Below are 25,170 nucleotides of genomic sequence, written 5' to 3' on the forward strand. Positions count from 1 at the left end.
ACCCACAACAGCAAGGAACTCTTCAGCATCGTCAAAGAGCTCTCCAACCCCAGCGCCTGCAACAACATCACACCCTCGCAAGACCTCTGCGACTCACTCGCCTCGTTCTTTCACAGCAAGATCGCCGACCTACACAACCGCTTCGGAGCACCGACCACGCACCCAACCACCGAACCAGCGCCCCCCACCACCACCCTCTGCACCTGGACCCCTGTCAGCACTGAAGACACCACCTGCATGATGAACACCATCCACTCCGGCTCCCCCACCGACCCCTGCCCACACCACATCTTCAACAAAGCCGACTCCATCATAGCACCCCATCTCCGGAATATCATCAACAGCTCCTTCGCATCCGCCACCTTCCCGGAGAGCTGGAAACATGCCGAGATGAACGCCCTCCTGAAGAAACCCACCGTGGACCCCACGGACCTGAATAACTTCTGCCCCATCTCGCTCCTCCCCTTACCAGCCAAAGTCATCGAGAAGACAGTCAACAGACAACTCTCCGCCTTCCTCGAGACCAACGGATCCCTCGACCCCTCACAGTCCGGCTTCCGAGCAAACCACAGCACCGAGACCGCCCTCATCTCAGCCACCGACGACATCAGGTCCCTGCTCGACAACAGGGAAACAGCTGCCCTCATCCTCCTGGACCTCTCAGCAGCCTTCGACACCGTATGCCACCACACCCTGATACAGCGCCTCAGCAACACCGGAATCCAAGGAGCAGCACCGTAGTGGATAATCTCGTTCCTCGCCGGAAGAACCCAGAGAGTCCGCCTCCCCCCGCTCCGCGGCCACCGAAGTTATCTGCGGCATCCCGCAAGGATCCTCTCTCAGCCCCACCCTCTTCAACATCTACATGAGCCCCCTCGCAGCCATCGCCCGCCAACACAACCTCAACATCATCTCCTACGCCGACGACACCCAACTGTTCCTCTGTTCCTCTCCCTCACCAACGACCCCGCCACCGCCAGAGCCAACCTCCAGGAAGAAATGAAAGACGTTGCAGAATGGATGAAGATCAGTCGTCTGAAACTGAACTCTGACACGATGGAAGTCCTCATCCTCGGACCATCTCCCTCCGCCTGGGACGACTCCTGGTGGCCCCCTGCCCTGGGCAGCGCACCCAAACCAACGGACCACGCACGCAACCTGGGCTTCATCCTGGACTCCTCCCTAACTATGACCAAGCAAGTCAATGCCGTCTCATCATCCTGCTTCAACACCCTGCGCATGCTCCGAAAGATCTTCCGATGGATCCCCACCGAAACCAGGAAGACAGTCACCCAGGCCCTCGTCACGAGCCGTCTGGACTACTGGAACAACCTCTATGCTGGAACCCCAGCCAAACTACAAAAAAGACTCCAGCGCATCCAGAACGCCTCAGCACCACTCATCCTGGACATCCTTCGCTGCAACCACATCTCTGCCCACCTGAAAGTCCTTCACTGGCTCCCCGTCAACAAGAGGATCACGGTCAGACTCCTCACCCACGCACACAAGGCTCTCCACGACATGGGCCCGAAATACCTCAACAGCCGCCTCACATTCTACACACCCAACCGCCAGCTCCGATCCGCCAGCCTCGCCCTCGCCTCCGTCCCACGCTTTCGGAAATACACCATCGGAGGAAGATCCTTCTCCTACCTGGCAGCGAAGACGTGGAACTCCCTCCCCACTCTCCTACGGCTGACCCGGAACCATCTCCCCTTCAGGAAACAACTTAAGACCTGGCTGTTCGAGCAGTAGCAACCGACAAATTCCCCCCCCCCGTCCCCCCCCCCCCCGCAGCGCCTTGAGGCCCTTACGGGTGAGTAGCGCGCTATACAAATTATGCAGATTTGATTTTTCTCTGATGCCTAAACAGGTATAAAGATCGTTGTTGTTTTAAATTGTGTGATCTTTTTCTTGAGTCGCGTGTGTCATTTATTAATCCTGGTGTGTATTTGCAAATGTCTTGCACTTCTCTGTGTTAAGCCTCAGGCTGCTCGACAACACTACCCTCTAATAGAGCGCTTTGGGATTGCATAGCAAGCCCTTGTCCACTCATAAGGGAACCCCTGTACATTTTACATGGTATATCAACTTTGGATATATCCCGTAAAGAGCCAGCTTCGTACAATGTTGCATAGAGGTGAGGTTATGTGAGGGGCTGCTGCAGCAGCACAGTGGTCCCTTAAGAAACATGCCCACGACTGACACCATCTTGTGAAACGCTGACATTAATCCGGATAATGCACAGGATGTGATTCTGCAATTGGTTCTTTCTGCAGACGCCTAGCAGTCCACAGTTAGAGGGAACAAGCGTGTTCACATCACGTACAGAGGTTGTTGAATGGGCATCTTTCGGCAGGACTGCGTGCATTCACAAGCTTCCCTTGACTTGCGTTCAGTATGCCGATGGCAGGGGTCTGTTCAGGGATTACTTTAGTCACAGGCCCCACATTTGTTTTTCATTTGAGTTCATTAGTGGTGTCTCTGCTTGCATTTTTGTACACTTCTGGCTGTAGAAAGAGTACTTGAGTGGTGGTGAAGGATAGAGCAGGTGGACGCAAAGCATGAAAGGCAGTGTTCAGCCTGTTCCGCATTGCAGTGAGGTCAGGGGATTCATACTTAGGAGAGTGTATGGCCACTCGCTCTACAGACGCATTCCAAAATGGGACCAATGTCTGGACGGGGAGAAGGACAAATTAATCTGTTTCCAGAATGTCCTGCCGCTTTTTTTAATCTTAAACTCAGCACACAGTTTTCCATGTGGTTTATTCCAAGGGGCCTGAGCAGCTCTTGTTTGAAGATGTTTGTTGTGCTGTGGATTGTTCTCTTGGTGTGATATCTCCTCTTTCTCTCTGCAGGTTCGCAGCTGAGGGAGATATTTGATAAGATCAATAACCTGCTTTTAGGGAAGCCGGTCCTGTCAGGTGGTCGTAGCGTCTGCGTGACTCAGCACCCAGAGGGCCTCGACTTTGTGCATTATAAACTGGCCGAGAAGTTTGTGGTAAGTTCTGCGTCCCGTTAAGCGATGTTCCATCCTCCTCTGCATCATTTGCATTTCCTGTTCACTGGGTGGGGATGTTCTGTGCTGTGGATGTTAATTGAAGCTCATTGCCCTGAGTCACTTACTTGAAGAAAGATTGGTAGCAAGAGAGAATGTTTTCTTTCTGAGGAATATTGGGTGTTAGCAGAATGTTTTGGTACAGACTGAAGTAGTCTAAATGCAACAATAGAAATAAATTAGGGAAATTTGCAAGAAATGACAGCAGAAACAAAATCCTTAAAGTAAAAGGCAATCGGATGTGGAAAGCCCAAAACACATCACTCTTAGCGGGGAAGGGATTAGTGGGGGAGAGGTTTAATAGCGTAGCACGAGCTTCGCCGTCCTAGTCACTGAGAGCTCTCTGCACCACTTCTTTCTCCAGTCCTCAGTCACGTGGTTCAAACACAAGGGTACTCTTTGACTTTCTACTTGTTGTCACAGCCTCATGGCCGTGAGCATTGCTTAAAGTCCTTCTGGCATGGAAGCTTGACACGTCTAGATTCAATGTCATAAATGTGCAATGAAATCGCCCCTTATTTAATGCAGTGCAGCCTGTTTTATTGCGGTCACTCATCTAATAAGTGACCGCATTAGATGAGTCAGTCATCACATTTCTGGTTGGTCTCTTCCTTATGCCGTTGAAGTGATGGGTCATCCCTTGATGAAAGCTGGGCTTCGGCAGTGAGGCAGGGCATCTTCTGCCTTGTGTATACTCCACCCGTACAGATGACCTCTGTGGACAGGCTGGCCTCCGTGACGCAACTCCTGCTCAGTCTTGGTTGTGGACTCTATAGGAACCTGGTTCTGTAAATACAACACGAAAGTAAGGTACGGTGTGGACTGAGTCGAGGGGATCCCCTGAGGTATAGCAAAGCCTAAAGGAGGTAATACCTAACTGCAGGAAGCGTCTCTGTACATACACCAAAGGTACGGTTTGCACGGAGTCCAGGGGATCCCCCAAGGTGCAGCAGAGGCTAAAGGAGCTAATATCTTAAATACTACACCAAAGCAGGGTACGGTGTGCACGGAGTCCAGGGGATCCCCCGAGGTATAGCAGAGTCTAAAGGAGGTAATACCTAACTGCAGGAAGCGTCTCTGTACATACACCAAAGGTACGGTTTGCATGGAGTCCAGGGGATCCCCCAAGGTGTAGCAGAGGCTAAAGGAGGTAATATCTTAAATACTACACCAAAGCAGGGTACGGTGTGCACGGAGTCCAGGGGATCCCCGAGGTATAGCAGAGCCTAAAGGAGGTAATACCTCACTGCAGGAAGCATCTCTGTACATACACCAAAGTAAGGTACGGTGTGCACGGAGTCCAGGGTATCCCCCCGAGGTATAGCAGAGCCTAAAGGAGGTAATATCTTAAATACTACACCAAAGCAGGGTACGGTGTGCACGGAGTCCAGGGGATCCCCCGAGGTATAGCAGAGCCTAAAGGAGGTAAGACCTCACTACAGGAAGCGGTCTCTGTAAATACTATACCAAAGTAAGGTATGGTGTGTAGAACCAAGCAGGACTTGCCACAGGCAAGTCAAATGTAATTTTCAATGCAATATTGAGTGGAATTGGAATCGTTACAGGTTTGCATTTGATTTCAAAACAGTTCAGAATACAGTGAAATGACTTTTAATTACTTTTGACTAACACAGACTACTTGAGGTGATATGCCCAGCTTTCACACTGTTGCTCCTACAATACAAAGGTAAGTAAGACCCTTTTTGGTTTAAAGTACAGGTTCGAGGCATGTGAGCTGTAGATCACATGCTGTGCATAGCCTGCCATCTAGTGTTGGGTCCAGATGTTTGCACTTTGTTTTTGTTCGAAGAAGTCTTTGCAGTCACGAGGTAGGTGACTCCTCCTTTCGGTGATAGTGCACATGGGCATCAACTCCATTGTTAGATTGTTTTTGTGTTTGGATGTGAATTGCTGCGCTCCAGTTCGGCACTATTTCTCAGGTTCCCTTTGACGCGCAATCCACTACCCTTGACGGTATTGTTTCTCGATCGCGTTTTCCATTCTCCGCTTATCGTTTCTAACCAAGACTCTTCGATCTGAAATCTTGTGGAGGGCCTTTCGGCCTACCCGCGCCTGGCTCGCTAGCAAGCAATGGAATGGACTCCATTCAAGCTCTGTCCTGGGTGTCGCACCAAGTTTCTGAGCACCAACCTGCATGAAGTGTGGAATCTCTGTCCCTGGAACACGACGAGAGACTGCGACGCATGCCGATTGTTTTGATCAAAGAAGACGCTTCTGACCATTGGGCTCAACGTCACGAGATGCAACACCAAGGTGACTCCGTACCAGATACCTTCAGAAAATATTTGGTCCGAGAAGAAACACACTCTCAAGGAGCCGAGAAAGAGGAACATGTCTCCAAGGCCGACCCGACTTGAAAGAAGAGGAGCAAGTTACACCGGGTCAGCGTATCATGAGTACAGAAACCCCCTTTCCCCAACAACCAAAACCAAAAAAGGCTCCGGTCCTTTCCCTGCCTGCGGGCCAAGGTCTGCACCGAGAAAAAGCTTTGAGCATCTGACTGCGGGCCTGGCGCCGAAACACAAAGAAAAGACTGCCGGCTCTGGCTCGAGTCGGACCCATCCCGGCACCGAGCCAAACTCCTCGATGCCGAAAACCTAGCATGTCCATATTCCATCTTTGTCGAAGCCTAAATCTTTGGTGCCGAAGACTTTGGAACTAAAACTTTCGCCTCCGAAAACTGGAAGCAAAGAGAAAAAGACTCTGACAAAAGAGCATCGGTCCGATGTTCCGCCTCCTGATCCGAAGCAAAAAGAACTGGTTCTTAACCCAGATACTGGACATATTCATGCCAAATTGCCAGAAAAAAGGAAATTGGCCCATCAGAATGAGCATCACATGCCCCTAAAGAAAAGGAATGTGGGTACAAACCCATCACCACCTTATGTGCCACCTCCTTCACCTACTAATCCACAACTACTCATTACCGGGGCGTACTTCGGCACTAATTTTTTTATTAGATCTCAGTGCCTTGTTTGATACGGTCTCCCATCAGATTTTACTGCAACGGTTGGAGGAGGTGGGCATTGCAGGCTCTTCCCTGGATTGGTTTGCCTCTTTTCTCTCTGAGAGAACCTTCCAGGTGACAGCCCCCCCGTTTTCTTCTCTGATCCACACCATCAAACAAAGGGTAGCACAGGGCTCAGCATTGAGTCCTACACTATTCAATCTGTACGTCCAACCGTTAGCAGCTGTGGCCAGGAGTAAAGGGCTGACAGTCGTATTGTACGCTGACGATACACAGGTGGTGGTGGCACTGGCAATTCTGTGCGGGATGCCTCCACGTTCCAGAGCGATCTTGCAGCTATCGCTGAGTGGATGTCTGCCAACTGACTGCAGCTCAATGCTAGCAAGTCTTCTCTTGGTTGGGAGGGATCCAGAGCTGTGGAGCAAGCGCTGGTAGCCCACAACCTTGGGCTGTGCCCCCTCCCCCAAACAATTGGTAAAGAACCTGGGTTTTTGGGTGGACTCGGCCCTCCGCTTCCAGGTCCAAACTAACATGGTGACAGGGACTTGCTTCGGCATATTACGGGGGATCAAATCGCTGCTAGGGTTTTTTGATCCGTCCATCCGGCAGGTCTTCATCCAGGCCTCCATTCTGTGTAGATTGGACTACGCTAGTTCACTCTCCCTTTGGGACAAATAAGACGGAGATTCTGAGACTACAGAGAGCCAAGAATGCAGCGGCCAGAACTCTTCTGGGCCTTGAGTAAGTGACCAGGAGCTCCGCTCCCACAGCCGCATGGCCTGCTTGCTTGCAGCCACCAACCAAAGACCCCGTACCCTCTGTTGGATTGCATTGGGCCTACTCTCTCTGCACCCGGCTGCCCCTGTGCCGCTGAGGGTATAACAACTGTACCTTTCCGACCCTGGGAGACCCCTGAGTCTATGCCCCGAACCTTAACTCCACCAGTCGAGTACTTACCTAAAAGCCGATAACTCACTTTCCTTCCATGAGCTAACATTGACTGGATTTCACTGAAATTTCTTCTAAGTGTGGAGTTTTGAACCTTTAAAATATTCATCTAAAATCAGCTGAATAACGAATTCCGAAATACTCACCTGTGATCAGGAGAGAAAGCAGTATAGTACCTTTTAGCCCAGTACTGAACTGCAAAAGTAATCCTAATCGCACTTATCAGTAACATGAAATTTCTTCCATAGGAAACTATTGACTGATTTCTTTTAAGTGTCGATTTTTGCAAACTGCAAATATTCTTCAAAAATTGTACCAAATACTGAAACATAAGCTCGTTATACACCTCGATCCCGCACTCAGGAGGAATTGAGGTCATGGAACAGGCCATCCTTAAACTGGATTTAGATCAACCCATAAAGGTATTCCTAATGGAATTAGTAATGTTTACCCTGTACCAGAGTTACTTTAAACATCAAGAGGACTGGTACTTACAGTTGGTAGGCACGAGCATGGGATATTGCGCATCCCCAGTCCAGCGAACATTTATATGGGTGAATTTGAGAACAACAACATATGGTCCAACCCAAATTGGAGTAAAAACATAAAATGTATGTTCGTTTCCTTGACGATTTATTCTTTCTTTGGAAGGATACCAGAGAGAATCTGGAACAAGCTCTGATTATATTAAATACCATCGATCAACGTATCAAGCTCACATGGATAATAGACGCAGAATCTATAACTTTCTTGGATGTTAAGATCACATTAAAGAATAACTGCATCATCACAGATATACACCGAAAACCAACAGATCGCAATAATGTTTTACATTATACGAGCTTCCATCAGGCATAACTCAAAAAACACCTACCCAAGTCCCAAATGATAAGGGTCAAACGGATCACCTCTGACTCTAACCTGGCAGAAATCCGAATAGAGGAAATGATGAACAGATTTCGGGAAAGAGGATATCCCAACGAAATTTTAGAGACGGCTAAAAACCAGGTCAAAGAACTGAACCGCCTAGAATTATTTCAAAAAACGAGAACAAACCCCCAGAGTGACAGGATGGTCATAGTTTCTAAATTTTCAAATGTGAGCACCACATTTCGCAACATAGTGTTGAATCATTGGCCTATGCTACAATTGGAGATGGATTTCAAAGACATGTTCAAATCACGACCATTATTCGCATACACCAGGGGAAAAATCTGGGAGAAATCCTCAACCAACCAGAAAACATCCAGAGAAAATCACGTGGGACCGGACCTTGCAACAACTGCAATAATATAATTTTGGGTAACAAAGTGACACACCCTATGAGAGGACATAATATAGCGATAAACGTCACAGCTACCTGTGACACCAATAATGTCATATACATGTTAAAATGTCCGTGCGGAAAAACCTACATTGGTAAGACAGAGCGCAACATCAAAGTACGCTTGAATGAGCACAAGTCAAATATTAGAACTAAGAACTTGAAATCATCTGTAGCTAAACACTTCAATGAAATGAACCACAACGTTTCCCAACTTAAGTTTATGATACTTGAAATCATTAAAATAGTTGAGGGAAGAGACAATAACAAATATTTGCTTCAAAGAGAGAACCACTTGATCCATAGACTTAATTCTATGAAACCATTTCGACTAAATGAACAAATTGAATATTCGGGATACCTGTAATTACATTATCTTTCAACCCACACTGATGGGTTTTATAGTTCTGGACGGTCTCCTTACTGCAGTTATTTTTCATGTTTATCCTCATATGTATAGCTGGTTTATATATAATTTACATTTTCGTTTTTCTAATCATGTATAGTCTTAGGTGTTTATACACTCACCACACACACCACACTACACCCGGACTTCCGGGTTTGCAAGGTTTCTAACAGTCCTATTTCTACAGCTATCCTTTTGCGGTCACGTGATCGGATAACATTGTACTTTATTAGTCGATCTGACACATTAATTTACACAAACCCGTTCACCGAGCATCCACAGACGCTAACCCAGTCGTCAAACAAGAAGCGCATAACGCGCAGCGTTTTCTCACGTTAGTCACATTGAATTTTATTTTTACACAGGTTTAACCTAGCGCTACGGCGACTAGTAACATGACCGCATTGAATAAGTGAAAGCCGTTAGGCGTCCTTTGATACATCCCCACTTGGGACAACGCTGCATCGTTTATACTGTATTGCCCAACGCGCTTCTTAAACCTTACTCGTTACAGCAGCATAACTCACGCCACTTAGACTCAAAAAATCAATGTATCGTTTACTTTTTATCTGCATGCTTAACGCGTCACCTATAATTCGCCCCCTTGATAAATCCGTATATTATGCATTTCGCCCTGAATCACTCGCTCAACAGCACGGCCCTACCGCTAGTTGACCACAATCACGTTTACTTATTTGTTTAACAGAATTCACCAACACACACTTTAAGCATGCCATTAACCATTATGGTTTTCATGGTTTTTGTAAACTTGTATAGATATGATATATATGCCATATATGTCGTTTTTTGTAGATGCTCCCAGAAGGGTATTAACCCGAAATGCATTGGAGCTGGAGAATGTAAAAGTTGAAAACCCCAAAACTTTATTGATTATGTGGAGAAACATACATCAATGGAAATAAATAAATAAAACTTTTTTAAAGTCTAACAAGAGTAAAATATTCTTTTCATCAACACATGGAGGATAATTACCCCGACATCAGTGTGCCCTAAGGGATGCAATCAATTTCCAATTGACAGCACTACCAGTTATTCAATTTACTCGTCTCTAGGGTAGAAGACGACACCTTAGGAGCACATACTTAAACTAAGCAACTTTTATAAAATCAAGTTTAAAATAAGCTGTGCACTCGTCGACCAACTTCAGAAAACATATGCAAAGCTGCGACATGTTCTACACGCTCACACATTCACAAAACACTATTGTGTAGATGTGTTAACGCTAGTGTGGGCCAAGCAGTTTTACATACACTATTTCAGACCACTGCAACAGATCCAGGTTAGCCAACGCTTTGGGAGATAACTACTGTATAGCCAATGGCAGCATATGATCTACAGCTCGTATGCCTCAAACCGAAAATGATACCTACCCAGTATGCATCTGGTCTTGGCATGTAGAGTCGCATGCGCCCACCCGCCTCCCTGGGTACCTTTACCTGTTGCAGTTACATCTTACTTAGATACATATATACATGGTCATCTCTTACTACTCTTACTAACTTCATTATCACCCTCTGCGACAAATAATCTAACAAAGGAGTTGATGCTCATGCGCACTATCATCGAAAGGAGGAGTCGCCTACCTTGTGACCGGGAAGACTTCTTCAAACAAAAACAAAGTGCAAACATCCGGACCCAACACTAGATGGCGATCTTTGCACAGCATGTGACTCTACAGCTCTACATGCCAAGAACAGATGCATACTGGGTAAGTAGCATTTTCCTTATCTTTCATACAAAACACAGGTCGCAACTTAGACATTTTTAGGAACAAAAACTCGTAACATTGGTTCCCATGGGCAAAAACGTGTAAGCGCTTTACAGGTCAGTAAACAACCTGCAAGTATGGCTTTTTGGAGTGAGGCCCAAGGTTTCACAAGGTCCAGATAGGGACTCAATTGCACCACCAGCAGCACTGGGGCGGCGGCTGCAGAGTGCAGAGGCCGAATGTTAGCTAATGGGGCTAGGGGACACCTTGGTTGGGGGCAGCTCACAGGCTGGCTACTCGACTCCCTGCCGGGGCTGCAGGTGACTCCTGGGAGTCCTGGAGGGGTCATCCCATGGTGGACTCTGACTCTGGAGCACTGGGGGACCTCGCTCGGACCCTTTGGCCACTTGGACTCAGGCTGTAAGCTGCAGCTGCAGTGGTGGTTCCAGGCGTGAAGTTTCTTCGTCCTTAGTAGGCTCAGTCTTAGGTTATTTTGGAACAGAGCAGCTGTTCGCAGGAGATCCGGTCTTTGTTGAAGGCAGTCAGTCCTCCTAGGGGTTCTGGAGGTCGCTGGATGCAGTACAAGGCGACTTTAGGCGCCGGATCTCTGGAAACTGCAGACGGGCGGGTAGAGCTGGTGCTAAGTCAGTTCTTCTCCATTGTCTCCTCTGCTATGAGACTTTTTTTCCTCCTTTGTAGATTGAATCTAGGGAGGAAAGGTTCAAGGTCCCCTAAATACGAAATTTAGGGGGAGTTACAGGGGTGTGCAGGTCGAGACCCATATGTCCCTTCCTTGGGGTAAGTACACCCCCTATTTATCTCACCCTCCAGTGGGAGGTGGGCATGGGCCTCTCTCTAATTGGCTGTGTCCCCTCATCTTCAAGATGGAGGGGACTGAGATGTGTGCTTCACCTCGCCTACCCCACCTGAACTGTGGGGTTGGCAAAGGTGGGCACACCTTTCCTAGCTTGGTTTTCCCACCGATTCCCCTGCCAAAGTGGGGGTCGGAATCAGTGAGAGCCATGTCTGGGGACAACAAAAACCAGCAAGGAAAAGCTTACAAAGGCAGCAGGCCTTTGAAGCTTCCCCTTCGTGGACCCAGTCCATCCTGGGGGGAAGGCATGACACCTCTGCCCAGGATGGGCTTTGTTCCTAGACCCAGAGAGCATAGACACTCTACCCGGGGGTCCAGAAACCCGTCTGCTGGTGGCAAATGGCAGGCAGCCATTCAGGGAGCATACCAGGTCGTTTTTCAGAGGGCGTCTCTAAGACATTAAATCCCACACTGGCATCAGTGTGGGTTTAATTTGCAGAGAAGTGCGCTACGCCAAACTTCCCAGGTTTCAGTAAAGGCGATTATGGAGCTGTGGAGTGCGTAATGACCATTTCCCAGACCATATACTAATTATGACTTGACTTCCCTTACAATGTCTAAGAGTGGGCTTAGAGACTGTAGGGGTACAGTGCTTATGCAACTGTACCCTCAGCTGGGGACTAGTGCACCCTGCTTAAGGGGTGACTTACCTAGGCCCTAGGCAGTGGGTTTCAGGCATGGCATAGAGGGATGTGTGCCATGTCGACTCTTCACTTTTATCTGCACCAAAACACAGCCTGCAGTGGCAGTGTGTGTGTTGTGTAGGACCTCTAAGGGTGGCACAATATGTGCTGTAGCCCTTTGAGACCTTCCCTGCCCACAGTGCCCTTTGTACCCATGGAACCTTTTACAAGGGGCTTACCTGTGGCCAGAGATGTGCCAATTTTGGGTACAAAGAGACAGGAAAGAACTCAGACCCTGGGAACATGATTGCAGGGACCCAGGGCACATTGTGTCAAAGTGAATCAGTAGTCTGGCAAAAAGTGGGGGGTTTACTGCATCAGAAACCCACTTTCCTGCATACTTCACATATACTCTTGATGTACATGTGACCCCAAAGGCGGTTTGGCGTCCGCAGTGCAGCAGTTTGTTCTCCAGTCCTCAGTGTCGATCTGCTGTAGACAACATTCCATATAGACAGATAATTATCATTAGCCCAACAACTGCTCGGAAGCCATTCTTTCGATACCTTTACTGTACAGTCTGTGCAAGAAGTGGTTCATGGGAGGTTTGGCTCCTGGCTGTTGGAGAAAGGGGTTCCTGATTACCATTAGATGGTTTAATAGTCTGTTGTTATCATGAGCTTAGAAAGCCTCCTAAAGTAACATGAGAAGTGTTCCGGGTCACTTGAGTACAGTACTGTCTGCGGCAGCTCTACTCACTCAAGCCAATTGATTGCATTTTGTGGTGGCCTGTCAAGGTGAAAGTGTTGGGAATCCCACAGATGTGGAACTGTTTTGCTTAGCAAGTCTCTGGGTAGATTTCTGGAGGAGGGAGCCGACATGCTGAAACACGTGTCAGGCATCCTTTTGATATGACAAGTGTTCAGGTGTTTCCAAAAGCAGTGAGTGAACGTTTTACTGTAGACCTTAGAACCCTTTGTTGAGGGTGTGTGCAGTGATCTTACTGTTTTCCGAATGTAATTGGTTTATAATATTTACAGAAACAAGGCGAGGAGGAAGTGGCCTCTCACCATGAGGCAGCGTTCCCTATCGCTGTGGTGGCGTCTGGAATATGGGAGCTGCACCCCAAGGTCGGGGACCTTCTGCTCGCTCACTTGCACAAGAAGTGCCCATACGCTGTACCTTTTTACCCTGCTTATAGGGAGGGGACCCCCCTGGAGGAATATCAGAGGTAAGTGTGTGTTGTTAACTATTACCACTTCTGAGATGGAAGGGTCCAATATATCCTTAATCATGCAGCCTATACATCTGAACAATGAATCTGTAACTGAGTGGCATATGCACTATACATGTACAAAGTGTCTGAAAACGAGTGGCAAAAGCGAGGAGCCAGGTGCAGTCAACAAAACAGTCACTGCTTTATTTCTGGAGCAGACACAGATTGGATCACTGAAACGACCATTGAACAGGATAGCTCTGACCAACATCGCAGTCACTGCATCTTAATGCGCTGAAGAGGAACACGACTGGTTTGCCTGTGAATATCAATAATGGTGTAATGGGTTTATTTAAATGCACCTGGCTCCTCTATATTCTTCAGGGACACAGGGCCGTGGAAGCAAACAAACCCGAAGGAACCACCCTGCCGCTGATGGCTCGAAGCGGAATGTCTCGCTGTTATCTGGGACTAAGTTATATTCACCATATGACCAAGCCACATAAATCAGGAAAGTTTAAATAATAAAGATACTAGTGCGTGAATTTATACGTATTTAATACAAAATTATTCATATACTTTGATTTTTTTATGTTAATTTATATATACAAAGGAAAAAGAACTTGAACTCAATAAGTGACACACAACTTAGAGCTTCATCCCCGTAACAAATTCATTCTTACTACTCAGCCATACCTACTCACACCCAAAATTACTCAAACCATACACATACTAGAATCAACTGAAAAACAATATAATATACCCCCTTTGGTGTCCCCAATACACATCAAGGTATACACGTTCAGAAACCGGAGCAGGAGACAATACATCCGGACACAAAGGAGCAGTCGAACGCTTCATATGTTTCTCAGTATTGGATGGGTTCCTTTTAAAAAAAAAAACATTAAAAAAATATATAGAGCTACTTGGTATAATTCAGGTGTCTTAATCAATACTTTGTACTGTCTATATTAACGTAGGCTTCTCAATCAGAAATTGTACTCTTGGTGTTACCTGCATCAAAGCACGTTTCGGTGACCACCGCAATAAGGGTTACACCTTCACCAGGGCGTTCATAAGTGATGTTCCAAAATTCAAAGCGGAGTGGAATAAAGGATGGAAAAAGAAAACCGGACAATCTAAAAATGAAGTAGTGGCTTGGTCAGTAGATCTAGATACAGAAATATATTCACTTTTTAAAAATATGTGGGAATCGTACTAAACAGCCGCCCAAAATGTTTATCACCTTCTGTGTGTTCCATGCAAAAAGACAGGGTAAATTCCACAGAGAGGAGATAGTGGAGAGTCTCAATCCTAGTGTTCATTCTAAGCCAGAAGATGTGACCGGCAGTGAAAGAACCAAGGAGGAATGAAAAGGAAAATAAAAAAAGAGCTCAACAAGTATACATGCCAGGCAAGCTATTGGCTTGATAGCCCTGTCACCCGGTGAGTATAGGGTTTTGAATCATGTAACATTCTCACATATCTATCCACAAAATATTATAAGCATAAACATACACCTCGCTAGATAAACTCTAATAAATGGGCCAGCTACATTGAGGCGCTCCAAAATCTATAGGAGAGCAAGAACAATAAAAATCATCAGAATAAGCTTCACATAGTGAGCTGACCACGTTTAATCTGGGGCCGATATAGATAGGGGGGGGGGGGGGGGGGGGTCTACCCGAGGTGGAGCCCTCACCTGAGCAGCGGGTGTCAACCGGCCCGTCCGATTCGCGGGGCCTGGCCGGAGACCCCGAGGAGTTTCACGTTCATATTTCTGTTAGGCAGCATACAATAGGTAGGACGATTGAGAGTGAGGATGGGCTCGGGTTCATCAGGACAGTATGCCACCATGACAATGGGTACTAAGTTCATGAGCTGGAATGCAAGAGGGTTAGGCTCATGCACCAAGCGCTACAGGGTCCTCTCATTCCATTGGAGGCCCCGGGCATCGGTGGCATGCCTACAGGAAACTCACTTGGATGAGGCAGGAGCCCAGAGGCTCGTGTAAAAATGGAGGGGCAGGTCTTTCACTCGTCGTATTCAAATTACGCCAGAGGAGTACTCATGTGGGACGCCCCGGAGACACTGTTCGCTCTGCAATATATGGAGGCAGACATCAATGGCAGATATATCTTTGCAAGGGCGCAGATAGACGGCAGGGAACTAGTAATACTGAACACATATGCCCCAAATGTAGACGACCCGCATTTCTATCACTCCCTCCAGGAAGTCTTGGGTTCGGACCTGGAGGTGCCGATTTATATGGGTGGGTGATATCAGTTGCGTGTTGGGCCCTGAGCTAGACAGGTGCCCACCTCGAAGAGGTACAAAACCATGAATGACCCAGAAACTTCGAGAGGTAAGGGGGAACTTAGGCGTACAGGATATTTGGCGGCAGAGACACCCCACCCAGAAGATATACACCGGCTATTCCCCCACCCACAATGCCCACAACAGGCTAGACTGAGTGGTGGTAGCAAAATCAGATCACGACCTGTCCATTGAGGTGACCAATCTAGCCCGTTGCATGGTCTGTTAGGGAATTCCCGCCCAACTTCCGAGGGTCTGGCGGATGCAGTCTGATGTCCTGGATGACCCGGTGGGGAAACAACACATAGAGGGAGCTTTGGCAGACTACATGACTCTCAACTGGGAAGGTGTAGACATTTCTAGGGCCACAAAATGGGGGACCTGAAAGCAGTAGTGAGAGGGGCGTGCCTGAGTCTGACATGTGGAGTTCACAAGCAGGTGCAGCACGAACTGGGGTCAGAGGAGGCTGCCTTGGTGGAGGTACAAACCCCGATCCGCTCGGACCCATTAGAGGAGGCCAGGGAATGGGACACACGGACACGCATAAGTGATATATGGGACATGCTAGATCAGTACACCCTTAGCCAATACCGACAGTGTCTACACAGGGAGGGGTTATAAGTCAGGGCACTTGCTATCCTGGATCCTCCGCACGGAACTAACCCCCACCCCAAATGTGGCGATGTGTGCGCCTACGAGTGCAGTGGTGCACGCCAGGGCCGCAATGCTACAGGTGCTCGGGTGTAACCTCAGGCCGTTTATAAGGCAGACCCGTCAGTGTGGGAAGATGCTTATCTCCCATATTTACAGACCGTGAACCTGACAAAACTGCCCAAGCAGGCTAGGGAGGAACTAAAGGCTCCACTCGCCACTGAGGAAGTACAGTCTGCATTACAACTGCTCCCTGGTGCGAAGTCCCCAGGTAGCAACAGATTCCCACCTGAGTTCTATCGGGCTTACGCTGGCATGTTGACCAGGGCCCTCTGTACGAAGCTGGGTCTCGGTTGCAGTAACCCCCCGGCCCCCCGCTCCCCCCCCCACTTTTTGCCAGACTACTGATGTACTTTAACTTGATGTGCCCTGGGTCCCTGGCAATCAGGTCCCCACGACCTATGTTCTTTCTCAAAACTGTACCTTGTACCCCCAATTGGCACCTCTCTGGCCACATGTCAGTCCCTTGTAAAATGTGCCATGGGTACCAAGGGCAACGTGACCAGGGAAGGCCTCTTAGGGCTGCAGCACCTATTGTGCCACCCTTAGAGGCCATGTACCTTTTCACACCCACACACTGCCAATGCAGGCTGTGTGTTTTGGTGCAGAACAAAGTGAAGAGTCGACATGGCACACATCCCTCTCTGCCATGCCTACAACCCACTCCCTCAGACATGAGTCCCTTTCTCACTGCTCCATCAGGATTCAAGCAAGCCGGGCCGAAGAGGCTGAAATGCCAGAAACCGGTCCCCGGTAGCTTGTCTCCTTTCTGGTAAAGAATTGGCTTGGTAGTTTAGTCTGCCCTGTTCCCATGATGCACTGGGCCAGGGACAGACTGATTTGCATATAGCCAGGTTCTGAGCTGGGATGGGGCAGTGAGATAAATAACGGTGATGGATCAAGCCCTGATCTTTGGACTGGGTAAGAGTGGTCTGCTCAATTAAGACACTCTGTTCATCACCACCCCCTTTTGTAAATCGATTTTGGCCACTATAGGTGTGGCAGGGTATACTCAGACATGAGTCCCTTTCTCACTGCTCCATCAGGATTCAAGCAAGCCGGGCCGAAGAGGCTGAAATGCCAGAAACCGGTCCCCGGTAGCTTGTCTCCTTTCTGGTAAAGAATTGGCTTGGTAGTTTAGTCTGCCCTGTTCCCATGATGCACTGGGCCAGGGACAGACTGATTTGCATATAGCCAGGTTCTGAGCTGGGATGGGGCAGTGAGATAAATAACGGTGATGGATCAAGCCCTGATCTTTGGACTGGGTAAGAGTGGTCTGCTCAATTCAGACACTCTGTTCATCACCACCCCCTTTTGTAAATCTACAACCCACTCCCTGGCATAGGTAAGCCACCCCTCCAGCTGGGTGCACTATATCAGTGGTGAGGGTGCAGGTGCATGAGCCCTGTACCCCTACAGTGTCTAAGCCAACTGTTACACATTGTAAGTGCAGTAATGCCATTAAGAGTATATGGTGCTGGGAGGTTGTCATTACGTACTCCACAGCACCATTATGGCTTTACCGAAAACTGGGAAGTTTGGTATCAAACTTCCCAGCACATTAAACCCACACTGATGCTAGTGTGGGATTAAAATAAAAAATGCACTCATAGGGCATCGTAGAGATGCCCCCTGAAAAACGAACAGCCTCGGGTGGGTTCCCTGACTGGTACACACCAGCCTACCACCACAAGACATGGTCTGGAGCCCTGGGGTGGGAGCCTTCTCACCTGAACCCAGTAACAAAGCCTTTCCTGGGTGGAGGTGTTCACACCTCCCCCAGGCCTTACAAAGGCCTGGCAGCCTTTGTAATGCGACTCACAGCTTCTCCTGCTATCTGGAGCAGGGCCACTTCCTGTCTCGCCTCCTTTTTGGTGGGAACACAGGCGGGGAAAAATATCACAGCCCAGAAGGTGTGCCCCCCTCAGGTGGGGGGAGTCAAGGTGAAGCCCATTCTTCAGTGCCCATCATCCTGCAGATGGCAGGCACTCCCCAATCCAGATTAGGGATTGTGGGGTGGGCACACCAGGGGTGTAGTCACCCCAAGGTCAGTAGCCCATTGGTTACTGCCCTTGAGACCCCTAAAACACCCCCTAAAAACAGTATTTAGGGGGCAGCCCTGAACCAAGAAGACAGATTCCCGCAACCCACGAAGAAGGACGAAAGAAGACGCCCAGCAGAGGAGACTGCAGTGTAAGAAAGTGGCTCTGTATATACTGCACCAAAGTAAGGTACAGTGTGTATAGAGTCCCCAGTCCCCAGAGGTTTGGCAGAGGCTAAAGTTAGATATAACCTTACTCTCTAAAGTGGTAGCTTGGTCGAGCAGTAAGGCTGTACCAGAGGACAGTGTAAAGCATTTGATGTACACACTCAGTCAGCAAATGGTCTCACGCACTCAAGGACTGAACTCTTGGCCAATTTTGTATAAAAAAATATACTGTTTTATTTCTAGAACCAAGCAAGCCTGGTACAGGTAAGCATAAAAATACTTTTCAGTTGTAAATTACTAGTATGAACACAGTTCAAAGTAGCAGAGTAACTTGTACTGGTTTTGGTTACAGTTTTAAGAAAGCAGTTTGCAACACAATGCAGGTATAGTACATTCAATTGAATGGGCTTTTTAAGTAAAATGCAGTTAATTACTTTTCAGATTACTTTTGCTAACACAGGACTGGATCCTGGATTCAGTCCTGGGTCATTTCCTGAAAACAGGTGAGTAAATGCGTTTTGGTTAAAGGTACGATTTTTAAAGAATATTATTGCATTTCAAAAGTTGACACTATGCAACTTTTTCACATAGAATCACCGATGTTAACGTATGGGAGGAAATTCACTTAGCAGGTAAGTTAGGTTATCGTTACTTTTTCTCACTCCGTGCTAGATCCTGGATTCAACACTGGGACATTTCCTGAAAGCAGAGGAGAAAATGCGCTTTGGTTATTCAGCTGATTTTTAAGGAATATTTGCAGTTTTCAAAAGTCGACGCTTTGACACTTTTTCTCCCAAAAAGTGTCAGTTATCCTATGAGGAAAAATGAGTTATCCGTTTCAAGGTAAGTCATCAGTCTTTAGAGTTAGGGTTCTGGGGTTTGACTCCGGGGTCTCCCATGGTCAGTGAGGCACTGTTGTTGCACCCTCAGCGGCACTCGGGCGGCCGGGTGCAGAGTGTTGAGGCCCTATGTTCCCCTATGGAGGATAGGGGGACTCCGGTTGGTGGCTGCTGGCAAGCAGGCCACAGGGTTGTGGGAGCAAAGCTCCTAGGGTTAAGCTCAGGGCACGTTTGGGACCAAGTTAGCACCAAAGCGGCACCCTCAGCGGCGCTATGGCAGCCGGCAGCAGGGTGCTGTTTTGAGGTCAGGTGCCCTGTTGATTTCAATGGGAATTCTCCTGGACCAAGAAACACTGCAGGCTCGGGGTCAAGGATCTCTCAGGAGTGACCACCACTTCGAGGGGTAACTTGGGATGGTTAGGCACCGCTGGGTTGGGCACACAAGGCCGTGGGGCGTCGGGTGCAGAGGTCCCATTGCACAGCTGATTTTCTTACCCTCTCTCGTCGCGGTAGGGGGGGAGGCCCTCTGGATTGAGGCTGCAGGCGTCGTCTGGAGACTTGAGGCAGGTCAGGGGTCGCCGGATCTTGGGTCAGGATCGCCGGGGGACCCTCCTCGTGTTGTGTGTTCACTCAAACACGGGCCGGGCTCAGGGGGTGCAGAGTGTGCTGGATTCGCGGTTTCTAGCTGGCACCAGAAGCTGCAGTTCAAACATGTCCGGTGTTTACGGGAGAAACAGCTTGGAACATGAATGCAGGCAGGTCCACGGGGTTTGTGAGGTTGCTGGCCGCTGGACATGCCGGGATTTCGCAGGAGCAGGTTTGAGGGGAAACAGGCCTGTAGGGTTGGGACCAAGTTAGTGGGCGTCGCCCTCTTGTTAGCGCTGCACACCTTCTCGTCCTTCTTTTCTTGTTGTTGCTGGATCTGAGGAAGGAAGGTTCAGGGTCCTCCTAAATACTAAATTTAGGGGTGTTACAGCTCGGTAAAGGTCAGTGGCCAATTGGTCCCTTCCGTGGGGTGGGTACACCCCCTATTCTGCCACTCTCCAGTGTGAGGGGGCAGGAGCCTGTCCCTGGTTGGCTGGGTCCCCCCATCCTCAAGATGGCGGGGACTCGAGGTTGTGCTTCACCTCGCCTCCCCCACCCTAGGGGTGGAGTTGGCAGAGGTGGGCACACCTCTCTACCTCACTTTGTTTTTCCCGCTGGGTCTCTCGCCCAAAGTGGGGGTAAAACCACCAGAAGGGACCAGTTGCTGAGCAAAGCAAGGAGTTTGGAGAGGCTCCCAAAGAAGGTATGCCTTTGAAGCTTCTCCTTCGTGAACCCTGCCCATCCTGGGGGAGGAGGCTTGGCACCTTGTCCCAGGATGTGCATTGTTTCAGGCCCCGAGAGCGGCAAGCTCTTGACTCAGGGGTCCAGAAACATGTCTGGTGGTGGCAGCCTCAGCAGCCACTCGTCAGATCACTGGTAGTTTGTTGAGTTTCAGGGGGCATCTCTAAGATGCCCTCCGGTGCATTTTACATTAAATCCCACACTGGCATCAGTGCGGGTATAATGTGCTGAGAAGTTTGATTTCAAACTTCTCAGTCTTCAGTGTAGCCATCATGGTGCTGTGGAGTTCGTAGTGACAACCTCCCAGTACCATATACTCTTAAGGACAGTACTGCACTTACAGTGCCCAGGAATGGCCCTGGGTACTGTAGGGGCACAGGGCTCATGCACCTGTGCCCACACCACTTGGCATAGGGCACCCAGCTAGAGGGGTGACTGATGGATGCCAGGGCAGTGAGCTTGTGGGCATGGCACACAGGGAGGTGTGTCATGTCGACTCTTTGTTTAGTTCTGTACTTAGGCACTCAGCCTGCAAAGGCAGCATGTGGGTGCCAGGGTACAGGGCCCCTAAATGTGGCTCAATAAGTGCTGCAGCCCTCAGGGGTCTTCTTTGGTCACCATGCCCTGGTTACCTAGGGTACCATTTACTAGGGGCTGACAGGTGGCCAGAGATGCCAATTGGGTTTTAGGTGCGACACAGTTTTAGGGAAGGAACACCGGCCCTGGGTACCCGATTGGCAGGAGCCCAGGGCACACTCAGTCAAAGCACATCAGCAATTCAGCAAAAAAAGGGGGGGCATACCAATGCAAGAAAGATGGCACTTTCTCACATGGACCTGGGTACTCTAGGGGTACAGGGCTCATGCACCTGTACCCTTGCCACTGGCATAGGGCACCTAGCTAGAGGGGTGACTGATGTATGCCAGGGCAGTGTTTTGTGGGCATGACACACAGGGATGTGTGCCATGTTGACTCTTTGTTTTGTTCTGCACCTAGACACACAGACTGCCAAGACAGTGTGTGTGTGTCAGGGCACAGGGCCTCTAAGGGTGGCACAATAAGTGTTTGAGCCCTTAGGGGCCTTCTCTGTTCACAGTGCCCTGGGTACCCAGGGTACCATTTGCCAGGGGCTGACCTGTGGCCAGAGATGCCAATTGGGTTTAGGCTTCAGTGCAGTTTTAGGGAAGGAACAGCGGCCCTGGGTACCCGATTGGCAGGAGCCCAGGGCACACTCAAAGTCCATCAGCCATTCAGCAAAAAGTGGGGGCATACCATGCAAGAAAGGGGGCACTTTCTCACATGCAGAGAACAACTAACTTGGCCCCAGCCCTGCCAGCACGTCTGCGGCATCCAGAGATTCTGCACCAAAAGTCGCCTCGTCAATCAGCCAGCGACCTGCAGAACCCCTGGGAGGACTGACTGCCTTCAACAAAGACTGGATCTCCTGCGAACAGCAGCTCTGTTCGAAAGAAACAGCCAAGAAAGACTTCGAGCCTGCTGAGGACAAAGAAACCTGACCACTGGAACCACCACTGCACCCGACGCCTACAGCCCGAATCCGGTTGGCCCACCCGTCCCTGCGAGGTGCTCCAGAGTCCGAGTCCAACGTGGGTTAACCCCTCCTGGACTCCTTTGTCCCGGTAAGGTGAAATCTGACCTCAAAAAGCACCCCTGCATCCAGCCGCCCTGTACCCTGGAGAAGAGAACCCGAGGTGCACCTATGTCACCAAGCCCTCCAACTTACCTGCCCAGCTGTTTGTTCCTCCCATAAGTCTTTCTGGACCAAGCCTGCAGCCTTAAATCCAAAACCGGCAACTCACATCGAAAACAGGGCACCCAACGGCAAAACAGCACCCAGCCGCCCCTCTGGGTGTACTTTGGGTGCTAACTCTAATCCCCCTTTGCCCTGAGCTTAACACCAGAAGCTTTGCTCCCACAACCTTGTGGCCTGCTTGTGAGCAGGCAGGTAGGGAGGTCCCCTATACCCCATTGGATAACATTGGGCCTCAACACACTGCACCCGGCCGCCCGAGTGCCGCTGAGGGTGTTTTGAGAGTGCATGCTTTTACTAGGGGGAGCGTTGGTTCTAACCCCAGAATGTACACTCCCACAACAAAGTGCTTACCTGTCAACTGATAACTTAATTTCTATCCATAGGAATTTACTGTTTTTCCTTGAAAAATGTTCTAAGTGTGGAGTTGGTTGGTTGGTTGCATAGAACTTAAAGATTGCTTACTTACCTTTTCTCTAGGAAAGGGCCCAGTGTGATATCTAGGTGTATCACACGGAGTAGGAAAAGTAATTCAGAAAGTAATCTGCATAGTAATTCAAAGTAATCTAACAGTAATTTACACTGTATTGAATGCATTTACAAACCTATAACAAAATCATTTGCTTTCAGCTTGCTTGTATTGTTCAACCTGCCTGCAAAATTATCAAATACACGCACCTGCGCCAGGCTTGTTTGGTTCTAGGAAATAAATAGAACTAAATAATATTTTTATACAAATCAAATTGGTCTGAAGTTTAGTCTTTGAGTGTGTGACATCATTTCTTGCCTGAGTGTGTACAACAAATGCTTTACACTACCCTCTGATAAAGCCTTACTGCTCGCCCACACCACCACAAATAGAGAGTGAGGTGCTATCTCCTTTTACCTCTGCCTACCTTTCCAAATACCTGCAAGAGGGTGTAGGAAGCCAGCTCTGTATATACTATACCAAAGTGAGGTATAGTGTCCACAGAGTCCAGTGGAACTCAAAAGGTGAGCAGAGGTCAAGTAGATAGCACCTCACTCTCTATTTATGGTAGTGTGGTTGACAGTAACACACTCAGTCAGCAAATGATATCACACAGTCAAAGACTGAATTTCAGACCAATTGTTTTTGGATAAAAATATTCTTTTAGTTATTTTATTTTCTAGAACCAAGCAAACCTCGCACAGGTGAGTGGTAAATACTTTGCAGTAAATGTACAGTTGTATTTGTATATACACTTTGTACAGGTACTGAGAATGCAGTGCTTTGGAAATACAGTCCATATACTTTGTATAGGCTTTTTAGTGAAATTACAGGTAAGTTACTTTTGAGAATATTTTTCTTACACAGTGCAGTATGCCTGGACATTTCCTGTAAACAGGTAAGTAAAAGCGTTGTGGTTATTTGGTTACAGTTTAAAAGCTGTTCATAGATTTCCCAACTCCACACTTAAAACCTTTTCACAGTAAAACAGTTAATGTTGTCCTACGGAAGAAAATAGTGTTATCGGTTTAAAGGTAAGTACTATATTGTGGGAGTTGAGGTTCTGGGGTTAGACTAAGGGGGCCCCCAGGGTCAGTGATGCACTGATATCGGTTTGTAGGTAATTAATCGGTCTTTGGAGTTGAGGTTCTGGGGTTAGAACGAGGGTTCCCCCAGGGTCATGGATGCACTCTCGTTACACCCTCGGCGGCACCAGGGCGGCCGGTTGCAGAGTGCTGAGGCTCAATATTATTCAAACTGGGATAGGGCGCCTTTGGTTGGTGGCTGCTGACGAGCAGGCCACTTGGCTTTTGGAGCAAAGCTCCTGGACTTCAGCTCAGGGCAAATGGGGAAACAAGCCAGCACACAAAGTGCACCCGCAGGGGTGGCTGGGTGCAGGTTGCTGTTTAGGCGTCGGGTGCCCTGTTGTTTTCAATGGGGGTTTTCGGTTTTGGTTTTCAGCTGCAGGCTCGGTCCAGGAAGACTTCTGGGAGGAACCAACAGCTGGGCAAGTACGTTGGAGGGCAAGGGGACATAGGTGCACCTCTGGTTCTTTTCTCCAGGGCGCAGGGCGGCTGCATGAAGGGGTGTCTTTTGAGGTCGGTTTTCACCTCGCGGTTGGGGGGGGTCTCTGTGCAGAGGCAGCAGGCGACGTCTGGGAGTCCTGGAAGGGTCAGCCCACGTTGGACTTTGACTCTGCAGTGCTGGGAGACCTCGCTGGGACCGGTGGGCCACTTAAACTCGAGCTGTAGGCGACGGGAGCAGTAGTGGTTCCAGGCGTCGTGTTTCTTTTTCCTCAGCAAGTCTTTGTTTTGTGTTTCGTTTGAACAGGGCTGCTGTTCACAGGAGATCCAGTCTTAGTTGAAGGGAGTCAGTCCTTCACGGGTTCTGGAGGTCGCTGGCTGTAGGAAGAGGCGACGTTTGGCACAGGATCTCTGTAGACGGGCTGGTAGGGCTGGGGCCAAGTCAGTTGTTCTCTGCAGTCTCCTCTGCTGGGCGTGTCTTCTCCTTTTTTTCTTCTTAGGTTGTGGGAATCTGCCTTCTTGGTTCAGGGCTGACCCCTAAATACTGCATTTAGGGGCCTCGGGGTCAGTAGCCAATGGGCTCCTGACCTTAGGGTGAGTACACTCTTGGTGTGCTCCCCCCCACGTGGGGAGGTGAACACAAGCCCTAATCCTGATTACCGAGTGCCTGCCATCTGCAAGATGGCGAGCACTGAAGAGGGCTTCACCTCGCCTCCCTCTCCTGAGGGCTGGAGTTGGCAAAGGTGGGCACACCACCTGGGCTGGCTAGGTTTTCCCGCCTGTCTTCCCGCCTTAAGGGAGTGGAGACAGGAAGGGTGCTGCTCCTGATAGCAGCAGAG

At 48.9% G+C, this 25,170-nt stretch overlaps 1 protein-coding gene across 1 annotated transcript in view; it reads left to right on the plus strand.

The window, feature by feature from the left end:
* The window catches only part of GLE1 (GLE1 RNA export mediator), a 222,783-nt gene that overhangs the window by 104,392 nt on the left and 93,221 nt on the right, over positions 1 to 25,170 (plus strand). Inside the window, exons 10-11 of the mRNA XM_086948609.1 lie at positions 2,859 to 3,001; positions 12,992 to 13,182. Coding sequence (XP_086804735.1) covers positions 2,859 to 3,001; positions 12,992 to 13,182 — 334 coding nt within the window. The remainder of the gene's footprint in view (positions 1 to 2,858; positions 3,002 to 12,991; positions 13,183 to 25,170) is intronic.

Source organism: Lissotriton vulgaris, unplaced genomic scaffold, assembly GCF_964263255.1.
Source record: "Lissotriton vulgaris unplaced genomic scaffold, aLisVul1.2 SCAFFOLD_726, whole genome shotgun sequence".
Lineage (NCBI taxonomy): Eukaryota > Metazoa > Chordata > Amphibia > Caudata > Salamandridae > Lissotriton > Lissotriton vulgaris.